Raw genomic sequence first — 13,230 nt, 5'->3', positions numbered from 1 at the left:
CCTCAGCATGAAAGTTTTTAGGAGTGTTGGTTGAGATTTCAGGACTTTAAAGGGAGTGAGACAGAGAGATTCCTGCAGCACTGTTTTCACCATTCATGAAGCTCTCCCCTTACAGGTGAGGACCAGGAGTTTGAACCCAGGTCCTTGAGCCCTGTAATGTGTGCGCTTAACCATGTGTGCCACTGCCCAGCTCCTTGCTGTCTCTTTCTCCAGTCATTCCCTCACCCCCAGCTCTTCACTCTTAGTCAGTTCTTTCATGCTTTCATGTCCCTTGTCCCTTCCCACCGGAAGACTTTCCTAACTCGGATCCTGAATGTGATTGTCCTCACTAGACACATCACAATGGGAAATTTCACTTATTTTATAGAAGATCATCTGTAAGAATAAAACCCCCTATTCAACCGACTACTGTGTCTTATCTAGCTTATGGTTATATATTTAGTGCTTGGTTCAGATTTTGATGATAATTACCAGTTGCATGAAAAAGTTTATTTACTTTTTGTCCCACCTAACATGTGCATCTTACATGAGGGTACTCATATTCTCTCTCTCTCTCTCTCTCTCTCTCTCTCTCTATCTATCTATCTATCTCTATCTCTCTCTTCTCTCTCCTCTCTTCCAGTGACATGAACAGCTATGTGTCTTTGAAATTAGACTCACATCCATCTGAAATTTGTTGCCAGATCTTCTGTGTGACTTTGGGCAAGCTTCTTAACTTCAGTCTCCCTACATGGAAAGTATAGAAAAACTACCTCAAGGTGAACATATGGATATTAAAACGAGGTCATGTATATAAAGTGCAGATGATGACAGTACTAAAAATGAGTTGTCTTACTGGATGCTTTCACTTATATATGGAATCTAGAAAATTGAAATCCATGAACTTGCAAAACAAAAACAAAACAGAAAAAGTAAACAAACTATCTCTAAGAGCTTGTGAGAACTACAGTGGTTAGAGTTGAGAGGGTGGGGTCACAGAACTTCAGATGGAGTGCTGTGTGGAACTAGACTCTGTAATCTTATCATTTTATAAGCCACTATGAAATCATTAATAAAATCTGATTTTAAAAGTGAGTTGTTCTCCATACTACCTAATAAAATACAAATCATTCTTAAAGAATAAACACACACACACACTGTCAATTATGAGGATATCCATCCTGCCCTTTTGAGTCTTTCTGATAGTGACTAGGACACTGAGATTTTGTCTTTAGAGGTAAGATTCTTAGCCACAGAACAGCATTTATGACATCTGGCAAAGTATAGCTGTTACCCTAAATAATTAGTTTGTGTTATAAAGGCATCTTCACTAACACATTTGGAAGTAACAAAATGAAAGGCAATTTTTTTTTATAGTGTGGAAGACATTCTTTTAAAACACCAGATGGCAGCACCAGATGCTAAAGATATGTCTGACTTGATTTATAGCTCAAAACTGAGTGTCTAGGATACCAAAGCAGATCTCTCTCTCTCTCTCTCTCTTTTTCCCTCTCTCCCCCTCGTGTGTGTGTGTGTGTGTGTGTGTGTGTGTGTGTGTGTGTGTGTGTGTGTGTGTGTGTGTGTGTTGGAGCTCTAGAACTTCAGGTCAATATTTTAGATAGAGGGAGGGAGGGGAATAGAGAAAGAAGCTGGCTCCTAGTACTTAAATCTGGGTCACATTCATTAGACAAAGCGGGAGCCCCCCCCAGTAGATTAGTGTGCTGGCCCTCAAAAGCAGCTTTAAAAGTGTATTCTGAGAATCAATTTTATAGGAAATTTTTCCCTTAAGAAAACGGTAGATTTTTCCATGTAGTATAGGATATTAGGAACAGTATTTCCTGGGGTAAAAGCAAAATAAAAAATAATAATCTCAAACATTTTCTAATAAAAGGTAACTCTACGGGGGTTTTGTTTTGGTATTTAACTCTGTCAATATCTGTGAAAGGGCCTAACACTAGAGAAAAAGTTACTATCAACTCCTAAAAAAATGCAGCAACTTTTTCTAAAGATTAAATGTAAATGCTAAATTTATTAACCCATTAAAAGAAGATGAATATGGGATGATCTCACTCTCAGGCCGAAGTTGAAAAACAAGATTAGAAAAGAAAACACAAGTCGAACCTGAAATGGAATTGGAGTATTACACCAAAGTAAAAAACTCTGGGGTGGGTGGGTGGGTGGGGAGAATACAGGTCCATGAAAAATGATGAATGAAATAGTGGGGGTTGTATTGCTAAATGGGAATCTGGGGAATGTTATGCATGTAAAAAAAAAAAAAGAAGTAGAAACACAAAGCAGAAATTGACTGAGTTTGGAGTATGGCACCAAAGTAAGAAAGCAGAAGTATACTAGAGTTTGCAGTGAGTACCTCCCTAATACTTCCTCTCCACTTTTCCAAGCTTTGGGTCCATGATTGCTCAACAATTTGTTTGGCTTTGTATGTTAACTCTCTTTTCAGTCACCAGGTTCCAGGTGTCATCAGGATGCCGGCCAGACTTCCCTGGATTGAAGACACCACCAATGTGTCCTGGAGCTCAGCTTCCCCAGAGACCCATCCTACTAGGGAAAGAGAGAGGCAGACTGGGAGTATGGACCGACCAGTCAACGCCCATGTTCAGCGAGGAAGCAATTACAGAAGCCAGACCTTCTACCTTCTGCAACCCTCAATGACCCTGGGTCCATGCTCCCAGAGGGATAGAGAATGGGAAAGCTATCGGGGGAGGGGGTGGGATATGGAGATTGGGCGGTGGGAATTGTGTGGAGTTGTACCCCTCCTACCCTATGGTTTTGTTAATTAATCCTTTCTTAAATAAAAAATAAATAAATAAATAAATAAAAATTTTAAAAAAAAAAAAAAGAATAGGAAAGCTATCAGGGGAGGGGATGGGATACGGAGTTCTGGTGGTGGGAATTGTGTGGAGTTGTACCCTTCTTATCCTATGGTCTTATCACTATTCCCTTTTATAAATAAATAAAAATGTTTTAAAAAAGCAAGAAATTAGGGCCAGGCGGTGGTGTTCCTGGTTGAGCACACACATTGCCATGTGTGAAGATCTGGATTCAAGCCCCCCAGTCCCCAGCTGCAAAGGGGACCAGGGCCCCTCTCACTTTCTCTCTGTCTCTATTCAGTATTAAAACAAATAAAAAAAACCCAATTTATTTATTTATTGGATAGAGACAGAGAAATTGAGGAGGAAGGGGGAGACAAAGGAGGGTGAGTGAGAGAGAAAGACACCTGCAGCACTGCTTCACCTCTTGTAAAGCTTGTCCCCTGCAGGTGGGGAGAGCAGGGGCTTGAACCCAGGTCATTGCACACGGTGACTTGTGTGCTACCAGCTGTGCCATTGCCTGGCCCAAACTTGGCTAATTTTTAAGTCTGCCCGCTCTCTTCATTAATAAACCACTATATCAGGTGGTGGAGACAGGCACCTTCCTTCCACTACAAAAGAACGAGGTACATCACAACTCTGCCTACTGCAAAAGTATTTCCCAAGTGTTCTGTAAAAAAATAAAATAAAAGAAGATGCAACAGCAACTTCCATTTTTGGATTTTTCAGCATCACTCAGGGAACCACTTACTCAAACATCAAGGGTTTCATCAGACCAGTGCAGTGCTACAATTTTAAATAATGCTATGGTTTTCCATATTACACCTAAGAATTCTTTCCAATTATTGACACCACTAACCAAAACTTGCCACACTGGCTATCAGTCATTCAGACTTTTCTTCTGGTTGAGGAAAGAGAGAGGCTGTGATCTAGCTGTGGCACTATAGAATGAGAGAGGGACAATCCCAGGATGTCACACCTCTTCAACAGATCTTCACACAGAGGGGCCTAGTCTGTCTCAAACACTGCTTACTTTTCCTACAAGATCTGAAGCAGTGAATTAGATGAGAAATGGGTCGACTTGAGCCCACACAGATGTTAAAAGCAAAATAGCACTAAGGCAGAGGCTCACCAAGGTCTTGGAGGGGAATGTGTCTTGGTGGTATTTATGTTTAGATTTGTTTGAAGGGAAGCAGGAACATCTGTGTCTGAAGAGAATGAGGCCAGCTTATGTTGAAGGAGTGGTCCAGGCAGAGGGTCATTCACTTTGCTTAACCATCCTTGGGGTGCAACCAAAGAGAGAAGTCTTCCAACTACTGCGGTCATAGCCTCAAAAATCATTTTTCTCACCTGAATTCAGTACAAGACCAAGTGAGCCCCCTGAGGGACATCAGGTCAGGTCACTGATCTTGATTGAAAGTCTTGTGAGGGACTCAAGAGTGAAATTGTTGCACTTGACAAGAGGGGAGTTGAAGCAGGCGTCTGAATTGGGGAAAAGAATGTGTGTCAGGCAGCCAGCCAAGAGCTGGCCTGTCACAGGCAGATGAAACTCTCAAATCTAATAATGTACAGGGCTGTGTTTTTTATGGAAACAAAGACGATTCACAACATGGTCCAAGCTTTAAGAGCTGCAAGAGAAGAACAAAACAATAGGATCCAGTTGTAACCCAAAGAAACAAAACTACACATACAATGTTCCCTGCCAAAGAAACAAGCAATAACAACACAACAAACAAACATATACTGGAACAGCAAAAGTCTTCCTTAGGGAAGGAATACCATTCACTGCTTCAGAAGACCTTTTCCACTCTGAAGTCCAGTTTTCTCTCTTTCAGTTCACCCAAGCTTGCTTTTATTTTGGCAGCTAAAGGGACCCTAGGCTGGATGATCTTGCTCTGCCCTCCACGAGAGCCTGTGTGGTCTCAAGTTGGGCCAATACACATCTGACAGTGGTGGTATCAGTTTCTCACTGACACGTGCCTTTCCAGGCCTGGGAGCAAGTCAACTGTGCTCTGACAGTGCTTCCACATGGTCACATCCTCCGAATGCCCCCGTTCTGCCGGCCTCCCTCTAATCTGAGTGCTGGAGTTGTAAAAGGTCATAGCTGACCTCTCCTTGTGACATGACATTCTCCCCTCCAGATGACTGAGTGAGTCAGGAGGTGTCTTCTTGTGAACCCGGGGTGGGGGTGGGGGCTGTGCTGGGCCGGTCCCTTGGAAGAGTCATGACTGAGCGGGAACAGGCTGTGCTTGGCCTGTTGGCTCTGCTCTTGGAAGCATAAAGTATGTGTAACAACAACAAGCACAGAGCTCCGACCACAGGCTTCCCTGTCCGCAGATCTGTAATGAGGATGATGAGAGGGCATGCATACGTTCCGGAAACAGGCCTGAAAGTCACAGCACTAACCCAAGTCTCTCCTTGGTGGCCCTGAGACCCAGATTCCTCAGCTCTCTGGGTCCAGACCCCACATTTTTTTTTTTTTGGAAGCAGAGCAACAACCAGAAGATGAGGAAAACAGATCATGTTTACGAGGCTAGCCTGCAAGCCCAAGCCACACTTCACAGTGTGGGTTTTTCGTTCAGTGGTGAGACTAGCCGTTCTGTCTTCAAAGCTCATCAGAAAACTTGCCCAGCATCTGTTGTTAGTCTGACTCTTCTTTGGCTGGAGAGTCATTGTCTTGGAATCTTTTCAGCTAATAAGTCCACAACTGTTTGATTTTAAAGATAGAAATTAGGACAGGCATTTGCCAAAATCAGACAATAAATACATATCTGAAAAAATGTATAAATCTGAAAACTTAGGTTAAAAATAAAGATCTTCCCTCTCCCCCAGGGCCCTCTGGTTTAATCATTTGTGATCACACAGGTAACTTCAGTTTCCCTGAAAAGGTCCACTTAAAGACCCCCTGTAGGTGAGAGATTTCAGTAACAAGCCACAGAGTAGTCTCTGATCTCATTCTACTTCCCATGATTTTACAGTGTGCAAGACATGATGACATGGGACAGCACGTCAGTCCTCTGACTTCATAGAAGGACAAAGAACACGACCCACCTTGCCCTGCGGCCAAGACCCCCTCAAGATACCACCTTCCCTGATCCTGGTTGGTGGTGAAATCACAGGAAAGTCACAACACTTTACTACAAGGTGTGGGGATACCAGGCCTCATACTTCCTTAGTGTGACACAAGTATATGTGCATGTGTGCGTGTGTGTGGGGTGGGGGGGTTGTTGGGGAATGTCAGATCCTGGTGTTCCATCTAAGCACAGGGACAGAGCAGTGGAAAGAAGTTAGCATTGCCTAGGCCCAGGCCCAGGCCCACACATACATGTGCAAGTACATGTACACATACACACACTGGTTGTTTCAGTGCCAGCATGCTATGAGCACAGACATGATACCAGCACGCAGGCTGCACTTTCAGGGCATGTCTGTCTCAGCCAGGGCTCCAGTGTTTAATTATTGCTAAAGTCATTTGGGATTCTTGACACAGTTTCTATTTCAGTAAGATAAACTCAGCATAACCCCCAGTGTTGCCAAAAACAAATTCCTAAGGTAGGTGACTAAAATAACCCAGTAATAAATATTGCTTGTTGGAATGGGAATGATATCTCTGTAATGTAGACACAGCATGAATGACTCATTTCAAAGAGCAGACTCTCCCAAGATCACTGGTATGAAGGGTCGGGAAAGGAAGAATTCCATCTCTCCCTTAAGCACATACACATACACACACTGGTTGTTTAAGCAAGCAGAATGGGAGAGGACCAGGACCCCAAACGGGCCAAAGGGCTTCTCTGTCTACTTTGTCAGAAGAGAGAAAGTTCCTGAAACCCAGCAGAGAGTCAGCTTTCACAGGCTGTACTGAGAGAAATGGTAGGACTGAAGTGACTGATTCTGGGGGTAATTTCCTCTCATTTTCTCAGAGGCAGAAGGTACCCCCAGGTCCACCGAACTCTTCTTATGTGGCACGGATTACCTTGTCACCGTCAGTGGCTGTTGCTGTGCTCTTTTTCTGCTTGGAATGAGTGGACTCTTTCAGATCCCCTTTCCTTCCTATGGTCAGATCCTGAGCTTGGGGTCCTTTAAGCTGAGCTTTACAACTTCTCTGATGTACCAGCAGGCGATCAGGGGCAAAGGTCCGGTTGCAGTTTGGACAAGGCACCAGCTGAGCTGGCTTTGGCCCCTCTTGGGTGGACTGTCCAGTTGGAAAGGGCTGAGGCTTCTTTGGAAGGGGCCGACGGAGCTCACTGGGGAGCCGGTCATTCTCTAGTTTCCACTTTTCCAGGCACTGGGGCTCATGAATCGGAAGGGACAGGGTGCCAAATTCCCGGCCACAAATGTAGCAGATGAGAGTTCGTGGTCGGGGTGGGATGCCACCACCCGTTTTCCTGAAGCCAGGAAGGTCATCAGGGCTGTTGGAGTTTGGGGCCCTGGCAGCCTGACCCTTTGGCCTACAGCTTCTCTGGTGGACAAGAAGGCGGTCTGGTAAGAATGTGCGGCCGCAGACCTCACAGGGCAGCAGCTGAGCCTGGGAACTCTGGAAGGCTGCCTCATTCACAGCCTCTAGATTGTAGGACCCACTACCACCCAAGGGCTGGGGTTTTGAGGGTTCTGGCCTTCTCAGGTGCTTGGGCAGTTTGCTGTTTTCAATGTGCCACTTCTCCAAGCACTGGGGCTCATGAATGGCCAGGGACAGGGACCCAAATTCCCGGCCACAGATATAGCACACCAGAAATCCAGGCCTGCGGGAGGGGATGACAGGAGGGCTGAGATGGCTTCCTGACATCCTCCTCCGACTGGGACTTTTAGAGAGCGTCACTGTTCCAGGTCTGTTGTTCTGAAGGATTACTGTGCTTCTTTCAGCAGCATTCACACAGGCAGTTTCCGGCCAAAGGCTGGAAGGAGAGTCATGGGGCACACCCTCTTGGTTGATAAGGAAGGTGGGTTCTTTTGAACGGTGGAAAGTCTGTTGCAATGTGTTGGAAACTTTTCTCGCCTTGCCTCTTTCCATGAACAAAGAAGGCTTTTTCTAATGCTCTCTCTGATTCCCCGCCAGGCTCATTTGGGGCCCTCCTGCTTAGAATGAAGGTTAGGGAGGCTGACAGTCCTGGGGTTCAATATTGTTGCCAGTTCCTTCAACCCAAAGACTGTGAGTCACAGCTTCATGGCAGGCAGCGGTCTGGAATGCTGGAAAGGCCCCATTAAATCTCAGATGCCTCCAAATTCTGTGGGGGAAATATAAATCAAGAAGTCATTATACACACACACACACACACACACACACACACACACCTCTTAGGTTATAAGTTGACAGAGAGCAGTATTTTATTTTTTCTGTTACCTAGAATCTTCTTTGGCTAACATTATAATAAGCACACAGAATTTGCTCAGTACATGCTGAAATAAGTATGAGGAAAATCTCCTTTATCGATTTCACTGTTTCAGTAGGAAATGTAGCACAGAGAAGCTGATACACAACACAGACACATATGGTGCATACCAACAGAAGCATGGTGGTGAGGTCACAGAACAAATTTGAGAAATGGGAAAACTGGATTAAGCAAACAAATAAGGCATATAAAGAAAGCCTCTTCCTATTCCATTATGATTTTTTAACAGTTTTTTAGTGTTATAGATCCTTCAATAGAATTATGAAGCCTACAGAATATATATATATATATCCAATATTTGGACCGAGGAAGTGGATACCTGGCATGTGTGAAACCCTTATGTGTGTCTTTTCTTCACACAGGAAAAATAAGAACAAATAGGACACTGGAAGTGGCAAAGTGGTTCTTTGCTCTCTTCCCCCAACCCATAAAATAAATTTGGCTCTTACTATTACAAGTGAAACTAATTTTATTAAAATAACATTAAATAATTTAGCTACAGTTTTGCTTGACATATAGATATTTTTCCAAATGTCTTTATATAAAAGCGCAGTCTATTATTCTCTTTAAAAAGATAGAATAAAAGCTACAAGAGTTTATCTGGAAACAGAAAATACCTAGAACTGCTAAAGCAATCTTGATAAAAAAAAAAAAAAAAAAAAACTGGGACAGCACACTCCCAGATCAGATCTCAAACTATATTATAAGGTTATTCTAATTAAAACTGCCTGATCTTGAAACAAAAATAGACACAGTGATCAGAAGAATAGAACTGAGAGTCCAGAAATAATCCCCCATACCTATAAACATCTAAATCTTGGCAAGAGATCCTAAAACATTAAATGGAAAAAGGAGAGTATCTTCAAAAAATAGTATTGGGAAAATTGGGGTGAGCATGCAAAAGAATGGAATTGAACCACTTCACCTCACCATAAACAAAAGTAAACTCCAAATGGATCAAGGATTTGGATGTTAGACCATAAACTATCAAATACTTGGAGGAAAACACTGGCACAATTCTTTGGGATCTAAGTTTTTTTCTTATTTATTTATTTATTTTTTTTTTTTGGAAGGTGAATGGGTTTACAGTACAGTTGTTGGCACATGGACACAATTTCTGATCTCATCAAGATGGGCGTCTACAAAACACTCTCACTCTCAACTTAAACCCATCACCATGTACCTCAAAGTCCCCCTTCTCTCAGCTCTCTGCCTGCCCTCCTTATCCAGAGTCCTTTGCTTTGGTGCAATACACCAAATCAGTGCAAGTTTTACTTTGTGTATTATCTTTGTTCTTATTTCTTAACTTCTACCTATGACTGTGATCATTTCATATTCATCCTTCTCTTTCTGGCTTATCTCAATTAACAAGATTCCTGAAAGCTCTACCCAAGATAAGATGAAGAAGGTGACTTCATCATTCTTAATAGCTGAGTAGTTTTCCGTTGTGCATATAGACCACAACTTTCTTGGCCACTCACCCATTGTTGGATACCTAGATTGCATTCAAGTTTGGGTTATTACAAATTGTACTGCTATGAAAATGCACATACACTTTGGATGGGAGAACGTCATATCAGAAAAGACAGTAACAACAAATGTTGGAAAGGTTGTGAGCATAAAGGACACTCCTGCTCTGCTTATGGGAATGTAAGTTGTTCCAACCCCTGTGGGAACTCTCAGAAGATTAGAAATGTACCTACTATATGACCCTGCAATTCCTCTCCTGGGGACATGCCCTCTAGATCTAAGTTTTAAATGCATCTTCAATAACTCAAGCCCATTTGCAAGAAATAAATAAATAAAGCAATAGAACTACATCAGATTGAAAAGCATCTGCAAAAGCAAAAGAAACCACCAATCAAGGAGTAGAAATACTCCTTATGGAATGGGAGAAGAACGTATGCCATACATCAGACAAAATTTAAATAACCAAATATAAAGAATTCACCAAACTGAGCAACAATAACAATGACCCCATTCAAAAACTGGAGAGAGATTATGAACAGAATAGTCACCAAAAAAGATATCCAAAAGGTCTTCTGAAAAAGTGCTCAAAGCCACTAATTATTAGAGAAATAGAAATAAACTCCTATGAGAATGTCATACATCAGAAGGGACAGTAACAACAAATGTCGAAAAGCTTGTTCAGGTAAAGAAACCCTTCTACATTGCTGGTGTGAATGCAGATTGATCCAATACTTGTGGAGAACAGTCTGGAGAACTCTTACAAGGCTAGAAATGGAATCATAGTGCTTGCTCTGCTAGAGACATATCCTAAGGAAACAAACACACCCATCCACAGAGATCTATTTATACCTATGTTCATAGCAGCACAATTTGTAATAGCCTAAACTTGAATACAATCTAGGTGTCCAACAACGGGTGAGTGGCCAAGAAAGTTGTGGTCTATATGCACAATGGAATACTACTCAGCTATTAAGAATGATGAAGTCACCTTCTTCATCTCATCTTGGATAGAGCTTTCAGGAATCATGTTATGTGAGATAAGCCAGAAAGAGAAGGATGAATATGAAATGATCACACTTATAGGTAGAAATTGAGAAATAAGAACAAAGAAAAAACACAAAGTAAAACTTGCACTGATTTGGTGTATTTCACCAAAGCAAAGGACTCTGGAGAAGGGGGAAGGCAAAGGGGTGAAAGGAAAGGGCACTTTGAAGTCCTGGTGCATAATGATGGAAATTGAGCTAAACTGGGGGAGAGAATATTTTATGGATACTTATATTGCTGAGATGAAAATTTGTACTCATGTGCTAACAACTGTGCTGCTGTAAACCATTAACCCTGCCAATTAAAAAAAAGTCAGTGGCTACCCCCAAAAACTCAGAAGAAAGGACCAATAAGGGTTCGTTTTACTGGGGGCCAGGCAGTAGCACAGCGGGTTAAGCGCACATGGCACAAAGTGTAAGGACCGGCTCAAGGATACCAGTTCAAGCCCCTGGCTCCCCACCTGCAGGGGGGTTGCTTCACAGGCAGTGAAGCAGGTGTGCAATTGTCTATCTTTCTCTCCCCCCTTTGTCTTCCCCTCCTCTCCTGATTTTTCTCTGTCCTATCCAACAGCAATGATAGCAATAACAACAACAATGATAAACAACAAGGGCAACAAAAGGGGAAAAATAGCTTCCAGGAGCAATGGATTCATAGTGCAGGCACCAAGTCCCAGCAATAACCCTGGAGATAAACAAAAAACTTCATTTTACTATCAGAGATATAGTTTATTTGGAAAGGTGCATACCTTGCCATGTACAAGGCCAAGGTTCGAGCCCAGATACCACATGGAAGGTGATATGGCACTGGTGGATAGATACTCGTCTGTTATAGTGTTTCTCCTTCTCTCTCTGAATCCACTTTTTATATTATCTTTATTTATTTATTGCATAGAAACAGCCAGAAACTGAAAGGGAAGGGATTGATAGAGTGGGAGAGAGACAGACAGAGAGACACCTGTAACACTGCTTCATCACTTGCAAAGTTTCCCCTATGCAAGTGAAGACTAGAGGGGCTCGAACCCAGGTCTTTGAGCATTGTAACATGTGCACTCAATCAGGTGTGGCTCCAGTCAGCACCCTCTCTCTTAATCTCTCTGGATGAAAAAAATAAATAAAATATACAGCCTGGTAATAATGAAAACACACACACACACAAGGCCCAGACTCAAAGACAAAAGAAGGTTTTTTTGGGTGGAATAGTGGCCTCATGCATGTGTGACTTCATCACTCTGCGACACTCTGAGGGTTGAGGTGGAGACCATAGCATCAAAGCTTCCTTTGTTGCTATAGCACTTCCCCTGTGGTGCTGGGGCTCAAACCTGGACCCCCTTACCCCATGAGGTATCTCTCCAGTCCCAAGAGATTTCATCGTGTCAGGTTTATCACAAGTCTAAAGTCCAAAGAGAGACCATTCCTCAGAAATGTCAGGGCCTTCTGCATTTTGGGCAGGCTGCTCTGGGTTTGGTCAAGAACTCTGGATCATTGGCTCTGGCTCACAGAAAGGGTAGCACCTGACCTGAGGTAAGATCCTGCAGACATGGTGGGCAGGTAAATCAGGCAACCCAGGATAGTGGCGCTCCCCACAGCAAAACTACAGCTTGGCCACTATTCTTCAAAAGAATCACAAAGGCCTTATGAGGTCTGTGCTTGGTTACTGTATTCTGATGCCAAGAAAGGTTTGAATCTGTGCAATTAAAAGTCTCCAGTCAGGTCTGGCACAGAGAAGGAAGTTATTCTTCATCCTGACAGATTCTAAGACAGTGATATTAACATGGCGCAAAAGAATGTGTTGGCTCCAAGCAGATTGGAGAACACAGAAAATGAAGCTCTTCAGAAAAAGCAAATGTATTACTTGATCTGTACCATCCAAAAGAGAAAGCAGATCTAGGCAATACAAAGGATATAACTGAACTATCTCATGAGGTTTTTATCAAACACATCAGGGAAGGAACCCCAAAACCACTCTGTTTGATTGGTTTTAATATCTGGCTCTCTAGAAAAAAAAAAGAAAAAAAAAACTTCTGATTTTGTTTCCCATTTTCTTTGATGGCGGGAAGTTGTAGACACCAACAAAGCTTAAGGAAACACACTGGGACATTGGTTATTTGACTTTTTCTAAAGACTTAATATTATTTATATTAAGAGTATTTTAATTATGAATATTTTTATTTTCGTTTTATGTCATTCTCAAGAATAAATACTAATTTTTACCAGTCCACATATTCTTGGAAATTTATATGTAATTTTGAGTATGGTAGATGTTCAAAAGTTTTTCTGAATAGAATTTTATCCTCTTAAATCCTATATATATATATATATATATATATATATATATATATAGCATAATATTTAAAAAAGAAAAAGTAAGAGAGGGGGCTGGGTGGTAGCATAATGGTTAAGCACACATGGTGTGAAGCTGCAAGGACCAGCTCGAGGATCCTGGTTTGAACCTCCGGCTCCCCACCTGCAGGGGGTCTACTTCACAAGCTGTGAAGCAGGTCAGCAGGTGCCTATCATTCT

At 42.4% G+C, this 13,230-nt stretch overlaps 1 protein-coding gene across 3 annotated transcripts in view; it reads right to left on the bottom strand.

Annotated features, from left to right (window-relative positions):
• Window positions 1–13,230, bottom strand: part of ZNF475 (zinc finger protein 475) — a 92,394-nt gene that overhangs the window by 29,776 nt on the left and 49,388 nt on the right. For 2 of the 3 annotated variants that reach the window (XM_060177463.1, XM_007527540.2), the window contains exon 2: window positions 6,784–8,032. The exons of the other annotated variant lie outside the window; for it this stretch is intronic. In XM_060177463.1, coding sequence (XP_060033446.1) covers window positions 6,784–7,818 — 1,035 coding nt within the window. In that variant the 5' untranslated portion in view covers window positions 7,819–8,032. The remainder of the gene's footprint in view (window positions 1–6,783; window positions 8,033–13,230) is intronic. 3 annotated transcript variants of the gene reach the window in all.

Source organism: Erinaceus europaeus, chromosome 2 (genome assembly GCF_950295315.1).
Source record: "Erinaceus europaeus chromosome 2, mEriEur2.1, whole genome shotgun sequence".
In the NCBI taxonomy this organism is placed as follows: Eukaryota; Metazoa; Chordata; class Mammalia; order Eulipotyphla; family Erinaceidae; genus Erinaceus; species Erinaceus europaeus.
The sequence above is the reverse complement of the archived record's forward strand: the minus strand, read 5'-3'. Positions and strand labels throughout refer to the sequence as shown.